This window comes from Amblyraja radiata, chromosome 24 (assembly GCF_010909765.2).
Source record: "Amblyraja radiata isolate CabotCenter1 chromosome 24, sAmbRad1.1.pri, whole genome shotgun sequence".
NCBI classification, from domain to species: domain Eukaryota; kingdom Metazoa; phylum Chordata; class Chondrichthyes; order Rajiformes; family Rajidae; genus Amblyraja; species Amblyraja radiata.
The window spans coordinates 37,049,551-37,069,723 of record NC_045979.1 but is presented as its reverse complement, the minus strand read 5'-3'; the positions used below and the strand labels follow the sequence as shown (position 1 = coordinate 37,069,723).

The window sequence follows — 20,173 nt, the reverse complement described above, 5'->3', positions numbered from 1 at the left end:
GGGCCGAAAGGCCTGTTTCCGCGCTGTATCTCTAAACTAAACCGAATCAAACCTTAACGTATCACCCAAAATCCCCACTTCCTGGTTTGTCTAACAGCCGGAGAGGTTAGACATTAGACATCTATGCATGAAACTATGGGCATTAATTGAATGCACCTACTTTAAACTTGTAGCTCTGCTGGTTATCATATCCAATCCATTGGCTTCCTTTGAATGCATAAGGAACCTTCTGTTCAGGAATGACTTTCAAGGTTGCGGTTTTCAAAAACACACAAGTCTGTCAAGTCAATAGAAATTATTGTTAATACTGCAGACAAATCATCCCTGTCTTGTGCTGAGGTCCAGATGCAAATATTCCCCTTATCCTGCATCTGTACACTGTGGACGGTTCGATTGTAATCGTCTTTCCGCTGACTGGATAGCACGCAACAAAAAACATTTTGCTGAACCTCGGTACAGTACATGTGACAATGAACTAAACTAAGCTAAAGAAGGATCAATAAAAGTAATTCTTGTCAATGTCAGAATTTTGTCAACCTACAAAACATAAAATGGTGTCTGATTACTGTGGGGCTGTTACATGGAAACAGTTTTTCCTCGTAGGCTATTTTTTATCCTTGACAGCTTTTTTTCTGCTTTTCAATTTCCAAATTAAATATTGTTGTTCTCTCGTTCCCGTAAAGGTTGTGTTATTATCATAGCCAGCCGTATATAATTACTGTTGCCTAATTAAACTATTGCATCATAGCCACATTGCATCATGGAAAACCACATTGTAGCAGAATTTCGACATAAGTAAATTTTGAAATTATGTGGATCAAGATTCTCAAAATATTGTTTATATTGAATTCTTCAGGAGAACTATGCAATGGCCATTAGATGCTAGTAACAAATCCCAACAGTGTCCATAGAACATATAACTGGTTAGTGTAGGAAGGAACTGCAGATGCTGGTTTAAATCGAAGGTAGACACAAAATTCTGGAGTAATAGCCCTATCCCACTGTACGAGTTCATTCAAGTGCTCTCCCGAGTTTAAAAAAAAATCAAACTCGTGGTAAGTTCGTAGAATGAACATAGCGGGTATGTCGGAGCTTGGGGACTTCTCTTAGCGGCTCGTAACGCTAACGGCAGGTACTCGGGAAACGCGGTAAGTTCGGGAGGGACTCGTGAAGATTTTGCAACGTGTTGAAAAATGTCCACGAGAGCCCCGAGTACTTACGAGCGGCTATTCCCGTAAATCTCCAGGTTCAAATCAGGGCCAAACTCTCTAGTTGGTGAGAGGATGGTTCAGTTGCCTGATAACAGCCGGGAAGAAACTGTCCCTGAATCTAGAGGTGTGCGTTTTCACTGTATCTCTTGCCCAATGGGAGAGGGGAGAAGAGGGAGTGACCGGGAGTGAGACTGGTCCTTGATGATGCTGCTGGCCTTGCCGAGGCAGCGTGAATTGTGTGACGGTCTGGGCTGCATCCACAAAGCTCTGCAATTTCTTGTCGTCTTGGATGGAGGCGTTTTTTGCAAATATTTCATTCATTGTTCTTTATCTCTCTACATCACTGTCTATATCTCTCGTTTCCCTTATCCCTAACCAGTCTGAAGAAGGGTCTCGACGCGAAACGTCACCCATTCCTTCTATCCAGAGGTGATGCTGCCTGTACCGCTGAGTTACTCCAGCATTTTGTGTCTATCTGCTGTTTAGTTTGGTTTAGTTTAGTTTAGAATTACAGGTCCTTGGGCCGATCGAATCCGTACTGACCAGTGATCCCCGTACACTAACACCATCCAACACACACTAGGGCCAATAAGTGAGTTCGGTATTGCGACTGCGCATGCCCAGGTCATAGGTCACTCGCGATAAACATTCTCGGCAACTGAGCTGCTGCGCGTATACAGACCTCTTTGCCACAGAAGGCTGTGGAGGCCAAGGCAGTGGATACAGTATATTTGAGGCAGAGATAGATAGATTCCTGATCAGTATTGGTGTCAGGGATTATGGGGAGAAGGCAGGAGAATGGGGTTAGGAGGGAGAGATAGATCAGCCGTGATTTTCACACACAGAGTGATGAATCTGTGGAATTCTCTGCCACAGAAGGTAGTTGAGGCCAGTTAATTGGCTATATTTAAGAGGGAGTTAGATGTGGCCCTTGTGGCTAAAGGGATCAGGGGGTATGGAGAGAAGGCAGGTACAGGATACTGAGTTGGATGATCAGCCATGATCATAATGAATGGCCGTGCAGGCTCGAAGGGCCGAATGGCCTACTCCTGCATCTATGTTTCTATGTTTCTATGATTGAATGGGGGAGTACACTTGATGGGCCGAATGGCCCTATTCTGCTCCTATCCCTTATGATGTTGTGAGTGTAGGTTGGGGCTGCGCTGCAGTACCTCGTAGTAAGCCACCAGTCCTGGCTCGCGGGTGAAGAGTCCCACTTGACCGGCTCCTGTCACTGGAGCCCCCACGGCGTTGCCGCTGCTGCTCAGGGTGAACGTGCGTCCGTAGGTGGGGAACCCGACGAGGAGCTTCTCTGCTGCCGCCCCTTGCTGCCGCCAATACTTCAGAGCAAAGTCCTGCAGGGATAACCGCATGCACCAACATTACTGAAGGTCAGGTTAACATATGACGAGTGGTTTAACGGCACTGGGACTCGACTATACTGGAGTTTAGAAGGATGAGGGGAAGGGGGGGGTCCTCATTGAATAGTGAAAGGCCTGGATAGAGTGGATGTGGAGAGGATGTTTCCACTAGTGGGAGAGTCTAGGACCAGAGGCTATGCTGTAGCCTCAGAATTAAAGGACGTTCCTTTGGGAACGAGATGAGGAAGAATTTCTTTAGTCAGAGGGTGGTGAATCTGTGGAATTCTTTGCCACAGACGGCTGTGGAGGCCAAGTCAATGGAGATTTTTTAAGGCAGAGACAATAATAATAATAATAATAATGGATGGGATTTATATAGCGCCTTTCTAATACTCAAGGCGCTTTACATCGCATTATTCATTCACTCCTCAGTCACACTCGGTGGTGGTAAGCTACTTCTGTAGCCACAGCTGCCCTGGGGCAGACTGACGGAAGCGTGGCTGCCAATCTGCGCCTACGGCCCCTCCGACCACCACCAATCACTCACACACATTCACAACACATTCACACACAGGCAAAGGTGGGTGAAGTGTCTTGCCCAAGGACACAACGACAGTATACACTCCAAGCGGGATTCGAACCGGTTACCTTCCGGTTGCCAGCCGAACACTTTGCCCATTGTGCCATCTGTCGTCCCGATAGATGGATTCTTGATTAGTATGGGTGTCAGGGGTTATGGGGAGAAGGCAGGTGAATGGGGTTGAGAGGGAGAGATAGATCAGCCATGATCGAATAACGGAGTAGATTTGATTCTGCTCCTATCACATGAATTTATGACGAGTGAAAGAATCACTGCTGACACATTCTGGTCAGTCAAGAGAGTCACGATTTGTACCAAACATGTAACAATTACATTCGTAGATAGACACAAAGTGCTGGAGTAACTCGTGGGACAGGCAGCATCTCTGGAGAGAAGGAATGCGTGACGTTTCGGGTCGAGACCCTTCTTCAGACTGAGAGCTGCAATCTGAGACTCCTATCCATGTCACCTATCCATGTTCTCCACAGATGCTGCCTGACCCGCTGAGTTACTCCAGCACTCTGTGAAACGTCACTTATCCATGCTCTCCACAGATGCTGCCTGACCCGCTGAGTTACTCCAGTACTCTGTGAAACGTCACCTATCCATGTTCTCCACAGATGCTGCCTGACCCGCTGAGTTACTCCAGCACTCTGTGAAACGTCACCTATCCATGTTCTCCACAGATGCTGCCTGACCCGCTGAGTTATGGTGCAGCAGCATCTATGGAGCTAAGGAAATAGGCAACGTTTTGGGCCGAAACCCTTCTGGAAATAGGCAACGTTTCGGGCCGAAACCCAGAAGGGTTTCGGCCTGAAACGTTGCCTATTTCCTTAGCTCCATAGATGCTGCTGCACCCGCTGAGTTTCTCCAGCACTCTGTGAAACGTCACCTATCCATGTTCTCCACAGATGCTGCCTGAACCGCTGAGTTACTCCAGCACTCTGTCTATCTTCAGCGGAGGGACTACACATGATTACAATCCAGCTGTCCATGGTGCACAGATAGAGGATAAAGGGAATAACATGTATAAAGTTCAGTGCAAGGTGCTGCCTGACCCCTTGTGTGTTGGGAAGAAGCTATTCTTGAACCTGGTGGTAAAATAGTGACCATGAAGAAGGTGTATATCATGATTCTACTCACAATGTTATAGAAAATAAATTTGCCTTTGTCAGTGGGACCCAGGAAGAGCGGGCTGTTGTGACCAGTCACCTTCTCCCAGTGTCCATGGAAGTCAAACGTCCTCACAGAAATGAAGTCCAAGCACCTGATTAAAAGAAGGCTGTTAGATTCATGGAGCCGTGGAGACATAGAAACATAGACAATCGGTGCAGGAGGAGGCCATTCGGCCCTTCGAGCCAGCACCGCCATTCATTGTGATCATGGCTGATCGTCCCCAATCAATAACCCGTGCCTGCCTTCTCCCCATATCCCTTGACTCCACTAGCCCCTAGAGCTCTATCTAACTCTCTCTTAAATCCATCCAGTGACTTGGCCTCCACTGCCCTCTGTGGCAGGGAATTCCACAAATTCACAACTCTCTGGGTGAAAAAGTTTTTTCTCACCTAAGTCTTAAATGGCCTCCCCTTTATTCTAAGACTGCGGCCCCTAGTTCTGGACTCGCCCAACATCAGGAATATTTTTCCTGCATCCAGCTTGTCCAGTCCTTTTATAATTTTATATGTTTCTATAAGATCCCCCTCATCCTTCTAAGCTCCAGTGAATACAAGCCTAGTCATTTCAATCTTTCCTCATGTGACAGTCCCGTCATCCCAGGGATCAATCTCGTGAACCTACGCTGCACTGCCTCGATCACAAGGGTGTCCTTCCTCAAATTAGGAGACCAAAACTGTACACAATACTCCAGATGTGGTCTCACCAGTGCCCTATACAACTGCAGAAGAGACATTGAATAGTGCAGCACAGGAACAGGCCCTTCAGCCCACAATGTCTGTGGCAACAAGCATTTGGTTTAGTTTAGTAAGTAAGTAAACTTTATTTATATAGCGCATTTTAAGCCAATTTGCATTGACCCCTATAGTTTAGAAAGGAACTGCTGATTTAAACTGAAGACAGACATAAAATGCAGGAGTAACTCAGTGGGACAGGCAGCATCTCTGGAGAGAAGGAATGGGTGATGTTTCAGGTCGAGACTGAGGAAGGGTGTCTATCCGAAACGTCACACGTCGCCTATCCGTGTTCTCCACAGATGCTGCCTGACCCGCTGAGTTACTCCAGCACTCTGTGAAACGTCACCTATCCGTGTTCTCCACAGATGCTGCCTGACCCGCTGAGTTACTCCAGCACTCTGTGAAACGTCACCTATCCATGTTCTCCACAGATGATGCCTGACCCACTGAGTTATGGTGCAGCAGCATCTATGGAGCTAAGGAAATAGGCAACGTTTCGGGCCGAAACCCTTCTGGAAATAGGCAACGTTTCGGGCCGAAACCCGGAAGGGTTTCAGCCCGAAACGTTGCCTATTTCCTTAGCTCCATAGATGCTGCTGCACCCGCTGAGTTTCTCCAGCACTCTGTGAAACGTCACCTATCCATGTTTTCCACAGATGCTGCCTGACCCGCTGAGTTACTCCAGCATTTTGTGTATATCTTTAGTTTAGTTTTGTTTTTTTTTAGTTTAGAGATACAGCGCGGGAACAGGCCCTTCGGCCCACTGAGTCCGCACCGACCAGCGATCCCCGCACACGAACACTATGCTACACACACTGGGGGCAAGTTACATTTATCCCAAACCAATTCACCTACAAACCTGCACGTCTTTGAAGAGTGGGAGGAAACCGAAGATCTCGGAGAAAACCCACGCAGGTCACGGGGAGAACGTGCAAACGCCGCACAGACAGCACCCGTAGTCGGGATCGAACCCGGGTCTCTGGCGCTGAAAGCACTGTAAGGAGCAACTCTACCGCTGCGCCACCGTGATTGATTACAATCAATTCGGCCTGCGTACTACAATTAATCTTTACTGAGGTGCAGTGAAAAGATTTTTATTGCATGCTCTCCAATTACAGACAATACACTACATAGATACACCCAAACCTGTCTCAAGTACTCAAGTACAATTGGGTGGCAATGGTAGAGTTGCTGCCTCACAGCGCCAGAAACCCGGTTCGAACCTGTCCACGGGCGCTGTCTGTACGGAGTTTGCACGTTCTCCCCGTGACCTGCTTGGGTTTTCGCCAACATTTTCGGTTTCCTCCCACACTCTCCCACCAGTGGAAACATCCTCTCCACATCCACTCTATCCAGGCCTTTCACTATTCTGTATGTTTCAATGAGTAACCCCCTCATCCTTCTACATTCCAGCGAGTACAGGCCCAGTGCCGACACACGGCCGCCATGCGTGACTCACGCGGGTACTCACTGTGAGATGGCAGAGATGTTGTAGGCGTTGTCGATGACCTCCTTGTAGGCGGCAACGGCAGCGGTCAGTAGCAGTTTGCCTTTGTCCTCATTGTGTGCCTCGTCCTCTATTGCAGCTCGCAACTCCTGCAGAACGCCAGGAGGAAACAGTGACACAGGGCGCTCAGTTCAGTTTACTGTCACGTGGACCGAGCTACAGTAAAATGCTCTGCGTGCTAACCAGTCAGCGGAAAGACAACACATGATCACAATGGAAGATGGACACAAAAACGCTGGAGTGACTCAGCGGGACGGGCAGCATCCCCGGAGAGAAGGAATGGGTGACGTTTCAGGTCGAGACCCTTCTTTTGAGTCGACCCGAAGTGAGTGTGTAATGGGAAGTGCACTGTGTGAGTGTGTAACATGGACTAGTGCGCCGTGTATGAGTGTAACGTGAACTAGTGTATGGTATATGAGTGTGTAACATGAACTAGTGTGAGTGTGTAACGTGAACTAGTGTGCCGTGTGTGAGTGTGTAACATGAACTAATGTGAGTGTGTAACATGAACTAGTGTGTGTGTAACATGAACTAGTGCGCCGTGTGTGAGTGTGTAACATGAACTAGTGTGAGTATGTAACATGAACTAGTGTGAGTGTGTAACATGAACTAGTGTGAGTGTGTAACGTGAACTAGTGCACCGTGTGTGAGTGTGTAACGTGAACTAGTGTGAGTGTGTAACATGAACTAGTGTGAGTGTGTAACGTGAACAAGTGCACCATGTGTGAGTGTGTAACATGAACTAGTGCACCGTGTGCGAGTGTGTAACATGAACCAGTGTGAGTGTGTAACATGAACTAGTGTGAGTGTGTAACATGAACTAGTGTGAGTGTGTAACATGAACTAGTGTGTGTGTAACGTGAACTAGTGCGCCATGTGTGAGTGTGTAACGTGAACTAGTGTGAGTGTGTAACATGAACTAGTGTGCGTGTGTAACATGAACTAGTGCCCCGTGTGTGAGTGTGTAACGTGAACTAGTGTGAGTGTGTAACATGAACTAGTGTGAGTGTGTAACGTGAACTAGTGCGCCGTGTGCGAGTGTGTAACATGAACTAGTGTGTGTGTAACGTGAACTAGTGCACCGTGGGTGAGTGTGTAACGTGAACTAGTGTGAGTGTGTAACATGAACTAGTGTGAGTGTGTAACGTGAACTAGTGCGCCGTGTGCGAGTGTGTAACATGAACCAGTGTGAGTGTGTAACTTGAACAAGTGCACCATGTGTGAGTGTGTAACATGAACTAGTGCGCCGTGTGTGAGTGTGTAACATGAACTAGTGTGAGTGTGTAACAGGGAGATTCCCGGCCCTCTCACCTTCAGTAGGACAGTGAACCGGTTCCGATCCTCAGCCGGACTTTCCCTGAAGCCGGGATATTGCCAGTCCACGTCCAGGCCGTCAAATCCAAACTGGCGCAGGAAGGAGACGGCCGAGCGGATAAAGGTCGCACGAGAGTCCGTCGTGGCCACCATGTTGGTGAATCTAACGGGAGCAGAGAGAGCGCCGTGAGTAGGCACAATGTGCTGGAGTAATCAGTCTATTTAGTTCATTGTCACGTGTACCGAGGTACAGTGACAAGCTTTTGTTGCGAGCTAACCAGTCAGCGGAAAGACACAACGTGATTACAATCGATCCATTCATAGTGTACAGATACAGGATAAGGGAATAACGTTTAGTGCAAGGTAAAGCCAGCAAAGTCCGAGGGTCTCCAATGAGGTAAATGGGAGGTCAGGACCGCTCTCTAGTTGGTGGTAGGATGGTTCAGTTGCCTGATAACAGCCGGGAAGAAACTGTCCCTGAATCTGGAGGTGTGTGCGTTTTCACACTTCTCTACCTCGTGCCCGATGGGAGAGGGGAGAAGAGGGAGTGGCCGGGGTCCTTGATGATGCTGCTGGCCTTGCCGAGGCAGCATGAGGTATAAATGGAGTCAATGGAAGGGAGGTTGGTTTGTGTGTTTGTGTAACTCAGCAGCTCAGGCAGCATTTCCGACGTTCCTTTACGAAGGAGATGAGGAGGAATTTCTTTAATCAGAGGGTGGTGAATCTGTGGAATTAATTGCCACAGAAGGCTGTGGAGGCCAAGTCATTGGAGGGGATTGACAGATTCTTGATTAGTGCGGGTGTCAGGGGGTAATGGGGAAAAGGAAGGAGAATGGGGTTGAGAGGGAGAGATAGATCAGCCATGATTGAATGGCGGAGTAGACTCGATGGGCCGAATGGCCTAATTCTGCTCCTTTCACTTATGAACTTTTGATCGATTGATCGATTGGTTGATTGATTGATTGACACAGTGGTACCGTCTGTGTGGAGTTTGCACGTTCATCCAGTGACCGCGTGGGCTTTCTCCGGGTGCTCCGGTTTCCTCCCACATTCCAAAGACGTGCGGGTTTGTAGGTTAATCGGCCCCTCTGTAAATTGCCCTCTAGTGTGCAAGGAGTGGATGCGAAAATGGGATAACAGAGAACGAGTGTGAATGGGTGATCGATTGTCGGCGTGGACTTGATGGGCTGAAGGGCCTGTTTTCATGCTGTATCTCTAATCAGAGACGTGGATAGTGAGGGGCAAAGGCGGGAAGTCCGGGTCACCCACTGTTAAGACTTTACCTGGTAGTTCCAAAACTCCAGCCTCCAATGGATAGAAGGGTTTTCAGTTTAGTATTCCTGTTGTAAAGAAAAACCATAAAACCATCAGTACTAGAGAGTTCAGAAAATAGTGGCAGAAAAAGCATCTTAAACCCCTGTCCCACGGTACGAGTTCATTCCAAGAGCTCTCCCGAGTTTACCCTGATTCGAACGCGGAGATTTACGGTAATGGCCGCTCGTCGGTACTCGGGGCTCTCGTGGACATTTTTCATCTTTTTGAAAAATCTTCACGAGTCTTCCCGTGCTTACCTGCCGTTAGTGAGTCTTCTCGAGTACCTGCCGTTAGCACTAAGAGACGTCCCCGAGCTCCGACGTACCCGCTACGTTCATTCTCCGTACCATATAACCATATAACCATATAACAATTACAGCACGGAAACAGGCCATCTCGACCCTTCTAGTCCGTGCCGAACACATAATCTCCCCTAGTCCCATATACCTGCGCTCAGACCATAACCCTCCATTCCTTTCCCGTCCATATAACTATCCAATTTATTTTTAAATGATAAAAACGAACCTGCCTCCACCACCTTCCCTGGAAGCTCATTCCACACAGCTACCACTCTCTGAGTAAAGAAGTTCCCCCTCATGTTACCCCTAAACTTCTGTCCCTTAATTCTGAAGTCATGTCCCCTTGTTTGAATCTTCCCTACTCTCAGTGGGAAAAGCTTTTCCACGTCAACTCTGTACTTACGAGTTTGATTTTTTTAAAACTCGGGAGAGCTCTTGGAATGAACTCGCACTGTGGGACAGGGCCATAAGTCACAGAGACTCCAAATAAGCTCTGAACTATAAAGACGAGGGCATCACAGTGACGCAGTGGTAGAGTTGCTGCCTCACAGTGTCACAGACCCGGGTTGGATCCTGGCTACGAGTGCTGTGTGTGCTGCCTGACCCACTGAGTTACTCCAGCACTCTGTGAAACGTCACCTATCCATGTTCTCCACAGATGCTGCCTGATCCGCTGAGGTACTCCAGCACTCTGTGAAATGTCACCTATCCATGTTCCCCACAGATGCTGCCTGACCCGCTGAGTTACTCCAGCACTCTGTGAAACGTCACCTATCCATGTTCCCCACAGATGCTGCCTGACCCGCTGAGTTACTCCAGCACTCTGTGAAACGTCACCTATCCATGTTCTCCACAGATGCTGCCTGACCCACTGAGTTATGGTGCAGCAGCATCTATGGAGCTAAGGAAATAGGCAACGTTTCGGGCCGAAACCCTTCTGGAAATAGGCAACGTTTCGGGCCGAAACCCTTCCGGGTTTCGGCCCGAAACGTTGCCTATTTCCTTAGCTCCATAGATGCTGCTGCACCCGCTGAGTTACTCCAGCACTCTGTGAAACGTCACCTATCCATGTTCCCCACAGATGCTGCCTGACCCGCTGAGTTACTCCAGCACTCTGTGACCTATTGATGATATGACTTACTTGCTTTTCAGATTATTGAATTTCTTGTACATTTCCTCGTCTTCTTTCTCCAAGCTGGTGAGCTCGTGGTCTTCGGTTATGTTGGCGTAGGCGAATATCAAGTGGGTGCAGAGACAGGGGTCAATTTTATCGGGCATGAACCTGGCTCCATCCTTCCTGTACTGAGCCCAATTAGTGTAGTAACACACCAGCTTGTACGAGGAGACTAAAGTGTGAGAAAAATCACAACGTAGTAACTTTGAGTAATAAATTAGTAATAATTGGTGCGGAACGGTTGCGCAGCGGTAGAGTTGCTGCCCTAAAACCCTTAGAGACCCACGTTCGATCCCGACTACGGGTGCTGTCTGTACGGAGTTTGTACGTTCTCCCTGTGACCTGCGTGGGTTTTCTCCGGGTGCTCCGGTTTCCTCCCACACTCCAAAGGCGTGCAGAAGTTTATAGGTTAATTGGCTTAGTATGAGTGTAAATTGTCCCTAGTGTGTGTTAGTGTGCGGGGATCGCTGGTCAGTGCCGACTCGGTGGGCCGAGGGGCCTGTTTCCGTGCCGTTTTTCTAAACTAAACTAAACGCGTAATAAATGAGTTTAGTTTTGTTTTTCATGTTTGGTTTAGTTTTGTAGTCATGTATTGTCTTTCTGCTGACTGGTTAGCAACCAACAAAAGTTTTTGACTGTACCTCGGTACACGTGACAATAAACTAAGCTGAACCTATTGTCACATGTACCGAGGTAGCGAAGAAGGGTCTCGACCCGAAACGTCACCAATTCCTTCTCTCCAGACACACTGCCTGTCCCGCTGAATTACTCCAGCATTTTGTGTCTATCCTCGCTGTAAACCAGCACCCGCACAGTTCCTTCCAACACATAAAGTGAAAAGCTATTTGTTTTGTTGCGTGCTATCCAGTCAGCGGAAAGACTCTGAATACAATCGAGCCGCCCACAGTGTACGGATACAGGATAAAGGGAATAACGTTTAAAAGTCAGATTGAAGATGGTCTCTGGTGAGGTAATAAAATCAGTAACAAATGAGTAATAAAATTAGTAATAAATAAATAAACTTTAAAAAAAATCTCTTTCCTCGACGGAGATGCAACATTTTACGTATCGTTATCTCCGTGCGCACTGCGGCCTAACATCGTGGAGTTGGCCGTCCCTTTGTTAGGTATCGACTTCGGGAACTCCGACCGCAGGGACTTCAGCCGCCCTGATCGCGGGAGCCTCGATCGCCTCGATGTCGGGGATTCAATCACCGACCGCAGGAGCTTCGCGTAAAGTCCAGCAGTCGTGAATCTGTACCCTGACCAATGGGTCACACCACTGTGTATGATGTGTGGATGTGTGTATGTGGAGAGACTTACCCACAGATCCATGTAACAAGGCCACCACGCTCACTAAAAGAGAAATAAATACACTCCTTTATTTCATATTACATATGCGGAAATTATTTTAAAGGTAGACAAAAATGCTGGTGTAACAGCCCTGTCCCACGTACGAGTTCATTCCAAGAGTTCTCCCGAGTTTTAAAAAAATCAAACTCGTGGTAAGCACGGAGAATGAACGTAGCGGGTACGTCGGAGCTCGGGGACGTCTCTTGGCGCTAACGGCAGGTAAGCACGGGAAGACTCGTGAAGATTTTTCAACACGATGAAAAATGCCCACGAGAGCCCCGAGTACCGACGAGTGGCCATTATCGTAAATCTCCGAGTTCGAATCTGGGCAAACTCGGGAGAACTTGGAATGAACTCGTACCGTGGGACAGGGCTTGATCAAACTATAATCACTTTTCCGGCATTTTATCCAGCATTTTCGCCTCCTACCTTCGATTTCTCCAGCAGCTGCAGTTCTTTCTTAAACAAAAATGATTTTAAATACTTGTCACAATTTAATAACAGGAGCAGCAAGGTTGGTCACAAACTATTTTATATTAATTAATATTAGCAATTTATTCGATGAAAAGCTGTATTCTAAACACATCGAGTATTCGGCCCAACTTGTCCACGTCGCCTAAGTTAGCGATCTAACAAGGCCCCATTTAAGTTCATGTTGGAGGAGCAGAATTAGGCCATTCGGCCCATCAAGGCTACTCCGCCATTCAATCATGGCTGATCTATCTCTCCCTCTCGATCCCATTCTGGAACTGCCTTCTCCCCATAACCCCTGACAGCCGTACTAATCACAAATCTATCTATCTCCAATTTCCTATATTTGGACCGTATCTCTCTATACCTGTCCTATCCATGTCTTTTAAATGTTGTTATAGTCCCTGCCTCAACTGCCTCCTCTGGCAGCTCGTTCCATACACCCACCACTCTCTGATTGAAAAAGTTGCCCCTCAGATTCCTAATAAATCTTTCCCTCTTATTTTCAACCAATGCCCTTCAGGTACATATCCCCTGACCCTGACTTGTCACAATTTAATAATACAGGATTCTAAAAAATAGTATTAGCAATTTATTTGCTAAAGTTGTGTTCTAACACAATCCATTCACAGACTGTCTTCCTGATTACATCTTATCTTTCGATGCTTCGTACTGAAAAGCGGAGTAGCCTTGATGGGCCCAATGCACTAATTCTGCTACTCCAACATGAACCTATATGGGGCCATTTTAAGATTAGTACAGGTGTCAGGGGTTATGGGGAGAAGGCAGGAGAATGGGGTTAGGAGGGAGAGATAGATCAGCCATGATTGAATGGCGGAGTAGACTTGATGGGTTGTCTGTGGCAATGAATGCCACAGATTCACCACCCCCTGACTAAATAAATTCCTCCCCATCTTCCTGAAGGAATGTCCTTTAATTCCGATCTGGCCACACTTGCTATTTCAATCCTTCCTAGGGTGGCACGGTGGTGCAGCGGTAGAGTTGCTGGTTTACAGCGCCCGCAGCACTGGAGACCCGGGTTCGATCCTGACTACAGATGCTGTCTGTCCGGAGTTTTTACCTTCTCCCCGTGATCTGCGTGGTTTTTCTCTGAGATCTTCGGTTTCCTCCCACATTCCGAAGACGTACAGATTTGTAGGTTAATTGGCTTGTTGTATGTGTAAATTGTCCCTGGTGCTTGTAGGATAGTGTTAATGCGCGGGGATTGCTGGTCGGCACGGACCCGGTGGGCCGAAGGGCCTGTTTTCAGTGCTTTATCTCTAAACTAAACTAAATATAAAGTCGGCATGTAATGGATCAGCCAGGATGTGCTGAATGATGCAGCAGAACCAGACACTCCAGACGTTGGCTCAAGCTGTAAATAATGACAAATGATGAAAATATCCACCGCTTACCCATCAAGAGAAGTTCTCTGCTCATCCTAGTGTCTGAAGCAGGTTAGTTTGTCACTGAATTCACGAGTGGATCTCTGATGGTGTGTGTACATCACTTCAAACAGATCTGTGGAAGAACTTAAAGATAAGCAACTAACATTGAGAACCACTGGAATTTACTTAACGCAGAGATACAGCACGGAAACAGGCCCTTCTGCCCACCGAGTCCGCACCGATCAATCATCGTCCGTTTACATATTAAGGGCCTGTCCCACATCGGCGATTTTTTAGGCGACTGCCAGCGACTACGACAATGGAATTCACCGAAGTCAACACCAGAGACAACCTACACCATCCTGGCGAGAGCTTACGACAGGACCTACGTCAGGAGAAGACAAGCTATGACAATCCCACCATCGCCGACTGTCGCCGAAAATGTATTGACCATTTCAAAATCCAGCGGCGACCAGAAAAAGGCTACGACTCTTCGGGCGACTGAGGAGACGACTCACGACCGTACAGGTGACACCCCCGGTGACCATGTGGCCACAGCCTAGTCACCGGCAGTCAACAAAATCACCTAAGTGGGACAGGCCCTTGAGTTCCAGATCTACGTACGTTATCCCACTCCCGACACACTATGGGGCAATTTACAGAGGGTAAATCCGCACGTCTTTGGGATGTGGGAGGAAACCGGAGCGTCCGGAGAAGTGGGTGTGAATCCAGGTGGTGCAGAGGGGGGAAGATGTGGGGAAAGGGGTGAATGGTGTTTGTAGGTTCATTGGGAAAATTGGGGAATTCAATATTCATACCTTTGGGCAATAGGCCACCCAAGTGGAATAGGTCGGTACGGGTGAGGGAGAATTATTGGCAGGTAACCCACAGGATAAAGGTTCTGACTGTCCACACTATCTACGCCTCTCACAATTTTACAGACTGTACTTCTATTAGGTAGGGTGGCGCGCGGTGGCACAGCGGTAGAGTTGCCGCCTCACAGCGCCAGAGACCCGGGTTCCATCCTGACTACTGATGCTGTCTATACGTAGTTTGTATGTTCTCCCCGTGACCTGCGTGGGTTTTCTCCGAGATCTTTGGCTTCCTCCCACGGGACAGGTTTGTAGGTTAATTGGCTTTGGTATAAACTGAACTAAATGCAAAGGTAGACACAAAATGCCGGAGTAACTCAGCGGGACAGGCAGCATCTCTGGAGAGAAGGAATGGGCGACGTTTCGGGTCGAGTCCCTTCTCCGGACTGATGTCAGGGGAGGGGGCGGGACAAAGGTAGAATGTAGGCGGAGACAGCAAGACTAGTGGGAGAACTGGGAAGAGGAAGGGGATGGAGAGGGAAAGCAAGAGAAAGCAACTAAACACAATATCTAACCAGAGAACCACTTCATATTTAAGTTGGCCTTCTGGTGGCAATGAATTCCACAGATTCACCACCCTCTGACTAAAGAAATTCCTCCTCACCTTCCGAAAAGAACATCCTTTCATTCTGAGGCTGTGACCCCTGGTCCTAGACTCTCCCACTAGTGGAAACATCCTCTCCACATCCACTCTATCCAGGCCTTTCACCATTCAGTAAGTTTCAATGAGGTCCCCACTCATTCTTCTAAACTGCAGCGAGTACAGGCCCAGTGTCATCACATGTTAACCCACTCATTCCTGGGATAATTCTTGTAAACCTCCTCTGGACCCCCCCCCCCCCCCCCCCCCCCCCCCCCCAGAGCCTAACACATCCTTCCTCAGATATGGGGCCCAAAATGGCTCACAATACTCCAAATGCGGCCTAACCATCATCGCCTTATAGAGCCTCAGCTCAGGTGGTCCATGTAGAAGAATAAAATGGTTAAAGTTGTCCAGATTATAAATATCTAACCCTATGTTGGGAGTGGCGATCTCCCAGCACAGTATTGTTCACATTTAATATCTGTGTTTTTCCTATACTTACATTTTCCATCTTCCTCGCGAACCAGAAATCCAATCTAGATCAGATCTAGAGTTTAAATTCTAAACGCCATGTCACAATGAGTTTCAGATGTCATAATCCAGGATGTCATTGAGTCTACCATCTGGAGAGAGGTTATTACTTTTTTTAGCTCAGTTTAGTTTTGTTTAGAGATACAGCGCGGAAACAGGCCCTTCGGCCCACCGGGTCCGCGTCGACCAGCGATCCCCCACACCAACACTATCCTACACACACTAGGGGCAGGTTTACAATTTTACCAAAGCCAATTAGCCTACAAACCTGCACGTCTTTGGAGTGTGGGAGGAGAACCATTAGAACTAGGACATTTTCTTTAGCCAGAGGGTGGTGAATCTGTGGAATCTGTGTGACTGGAGAGTAAAGATCCAGAATATGACAGTTTTATAATGGAGATATAGAAATATTTAGCTGTCCTTATACTCTGTCTTTACTCTCTAATAGTCAATAGTGCATTATTTGTCACTGCTCGGTGAAATTCTTTTTGCGTGTATTACACATGCGGATGCCACCATTTTTATCGCCATTATTCAGTCAGGTCGGCCCGGGCGCTAGTTCCCTCCCCACCTCGCCCTGTAAATGGGCAATTAGGGGAGGGCACCAGTAAATGGGGAATTAGGGAAGGGCACCAGTAAAGAGATACAGCGCGGAAACAGGCCCTTCGGCCCATCGAGTCTGCGCTGACCAACGAAACCCCGCACGTTAACACTATCCTACACACACTAGGGACAGGTTTACAATTTTACCGAAGCCAATTAGACTACAAACCCGCACGTCTTTGGAGTGTGGGAGGAAACCGGAGCACCCGGAGAAAACCCACGCAGGTCACGGGGAGAACGTGCAAACACCGTACAGACAGCACCTGTAGTCAGGATCAAACCCGGGTCTCTGGCGCTGTGAGGCAGCAACTCTACCGTGCTACCCTGGGTGTGAGGGCACCTGTATATTAGGGGAGGGCACCAGTAAATGGGGAATTAGGGGTGGGCACCAGTAAATGACAGGATACATGTCGTAGATCTCCCACGACTGGAATATATCCCATTCTGTCTAGGTGTAGCGGTTGCTTTGTGGTCATGTACCTAGATACAGTGAACTGGGGGCGTTTTGCATATAATCCAGTAAAATCATTCTGCACATAAGCACAATCACAAGTAAAGGTGAAACGATTGTGCAGATTTCTTCTGTGTCAGTACACAAAGTCGCCACATTTCCGGCACCCCAATCTTGTAGCTTTCAAAAGTTGTTAAAAATATTGAGTTGTGGGAGAGGTTGGGCAGACTTTATTGCTTGGAGCGTAGGAAACTGAAGATAAACGTTGTGGGGTGTATAAAATCATAAGGGGAATAGATAGGGTAAAAATATATAACCTTTTTCCAACATTGGTGAATCAAGAAACGGAAATCATTGGTTTAAGAGGGAACAGGTGAGCGGGGAAAATGTAATAGCAACTGAGGGCAACTTTTACACACAGTTTTTGCCAAGCAAGATTAGTATTCACTTGTTTACACCAATACACTGGAGCGAAGGAAATAAGAAGGGTTTCGGCCTGAAACTTTGCCTATTTCCTTTGCTCCATAGATGCTGCTGCAGCCGCTGAGTTTCTCCAGCATTTTTGTCTACCTTCGATTTTCCAGCATCTGCAGTTCCTTCTTAAAAACAATGCGATCATGGCTGATCATCCACAATCAGTACCCCGTTCCTGCCTTCTCCCCATATCCCCTGACTCCGCTATCTTTAAGGGCCCTATCTAGCTCTCTCTTGAAAGCATCCAGAGAACCGGCCTCCACCCCCCTCTGAGGCAGAGAATTCCACAGACTGGGTTCATGACTAACATAGTATCAACAACAAATATAAGAAAAGATAGCATATTGATGGCAAATTTCCAAAAATGACATCAGAATACACAAATACATTTTGTGTAACGGTTGTGGCGTGGAGTCCACCAGTTGGCACAGCAAGTGCACATATTTCTTATTCCTTTCTATGTTTATGAATACCACATGGAACAATAAAATTGCAAACACCATTTCCGCTTCATTCACCTGATTATGTATTAGAACCTGAGTAGCCACCGCAACGCGCGTTACACATCATACACACAAACGTACGTTGTGGTGAACACTAAAAAATATGTTCGTTTTGGTGTCCCAGCGAAAACCAAGCATTTTCACCAAATAGATTTTTATCAAAACGTATATGCATGAGGGGCCATATGAAGTTTATTTATGAATTAAATATTCATGACTAAATGTGGCACTATTTTTAATGTCACATTTTTGGTGTCCAAATTGGTGGTAAAATTATGAAAATTTGTCTGTCATGAAAGGTTTTTGACTTTCAGTCTTGAAGTTCTCTAATTTATATCTGCTGTCTATAAGGTTTCACATGATGGGTAGGTTTTTTTTAAGAACAGTGTATTGGTGTAAAAAAGTGAATACTAATCTTGTTTGTCAAAAACTGTGTGAAAAAGTTGCCCTCAGTTGCTATTACATTTCCCCCGCTCACCTTTTCCCTTAAACCAATGATTTCCGTTTCTTGATTCACCAATGTTGGAAAAAGGCTATATATTTTTACCCTATCTATTCCCCTTATGATTTTATACACCCCACAACGTTTATCTTCAGTTTCCTACACTCCAAGCAATAAAGTCTGCCCAACCTCTCCCACAACTCAATATTTTTAAGAACTTTTGAAAGCTACAAGATTGGGGTGCCGGAAATGTGGCGACTTTGTGTACTGACACAGAAGAAATCTGCACAATCGTTTCACCTTTACTTGTGATTGTGCTTATGTGCAGAATGGTTTTACTGGATTATATGCAAAACGCCCCCAGTTCACTGTATCTAGGTACATGACCACAAAGCAACCGCTACGCCTAGACAGAATGGGATGTATTCCAGTCGTGGGAGATCTACGACATGTATCCTGTCATTTACTGGTGCCCTCCTCTAATTCCCCATTTACTGGTGCCCTCCCCTAATATACAGGTGCCCTCACACCCAGGGTAGCACGGTAGAGTTACTGCCTCACAGCGCCAGAGACCCAGGTTCGATCCTGACTACGGGGCGCTGTTTGTACGGTGTTTGTACGTTCTCCCCGTGACCTGCGTGGGTTTTCTCCGGGTGCTCCGGTTTCCTCCCACACTCCAAAGAGGTGCAGGTTTGTAAGCTAATTGGCTTCGGTAAACTGAGAAACTCAGCGGGTGCAGCAGCATTGCTCTATGGAGCGAAGGAAGAAATAAGAAGGGTTTCGGCCCGAAACGTTGCCTATTTCCTTCGCTCCATAGATGCTGCTGCACCCGCTGCGTTTCTCCAGCATTTTTGGCTAGCCATGATCACATTGAATGGCGATGCTGGCTCGAAGGGCCGAATGTCCTACTCCTGCACCTATTGTCTGTTGTCTATAGAACATAGAAACATAGTAAATAGGTGCAGGAGTAGGCCAGTCGACACTTCGAGCCAGCACCGCCATATAATATGTCAAGAGAGAGTTAGATTTAGCTCTTAGGGCTAACAGAAATCAAGGGATATGAGAAAAGCCGGAACGGGGTACTGATTTTGGAAGATCAGTCATGATCATATTGAATGGCGGTGCTGGCTTGAGGGGCCGAATGGCCGACTCCTGCACCTGTTTTTATGTTTCTATGATCATGGCTGATCATCCAAAATCAGTAATAACTCATTTATTCTTCACAGTGACTGCCTTGTGATTTTTCTCTCTTATTTATTATTCATTTCATTGCTCATTTCATGAATGTACCTCATAGTTTGCAATATTTACACTCAAGATGGTGATTAAAGTAATTAAATGTAGTGCAATATCCACCCTGACGTCAGAGTTCCCTGCCACTTGGATGTAGGAGTGCATGGATAGGAGAAGTTTGGAGAGATGTGGACCAAACGTGGGCAGGCGGGAGTAGTGTCGATGGGACATTGTTGGCTGGTGTGGGCATGTTGGGCCAAAGGGCCTGTTTCCACACAGTATCACTCTATGACTTAAAGACCAGGGAGTTCAGCTCTTGCAAGAGCGGTTCACTAGATTGTGAAAGCAAACGTATAATTTCATCAGAGCAACAATATTACGTTGGCCCAGACGTAAATGAACACACAGCGATCACATCCTGAGAATTACAGGCTCCTATCCTTCTCGGCAACTGAGATCATCAGTTCATAAGGCCGTTCAGTGATAGAATTAGGCCATTCAGCCCATCAAGTCTACTCCGCCATTCAATCATGGATGATCTATCTCTCTCTCCTCACCCCTCACAAATGAAGAGAGGTCCCGACCTTAAACATTCCCTCC

General features: G+C 47.1%; 1 protein-coding gene across 1 annotated transcript in view; it reads right to left on the bottom strand.

The window, feature by feature from the left end:
• The window catches only part of LOC116986649 (acidic mammalian chitinase-like), a 15,521-nt gene extending 3,517 nt beyond the window's left edge, over positions 1-12,004 (bottom strand). Inside the window, exons 1-8 of the mRNA XM_033042222.1 lie at positions 11,993-12,004; positions 10,638-10,873; positions 9,167-9,223; positions 7,881-8,046; positions 6,534-6,658; positions 4,296-4,419; positions 2,384-2,566; positions 161-277 (exon numbers count right to left, since the gene is read on the bottom strand). Of these exons, the coding sequence (XP_032898113.1) occupies positions 161-277; positions 2,384-2,566; positions 4,296-4,419; positions 6,534-6,658; positions 7,881-8,046; positions 9,167-9,223; positions 10,638-10,873; positions 11,993-12,004 (1,020 nt within the window). The remainder of the gene's footprint in view (positions 1-160; positions 278-2,383; positions 2,567-4,295; positions 4,420-6,533; positions 6,659-7,880; positions 8,047-9,166; positions 9,224-10,637; positions 10,874-11,992) is intronic.
• Between the last annotated feature and the right edge of the window lie 8,169 nt (positions 12,005-20,173).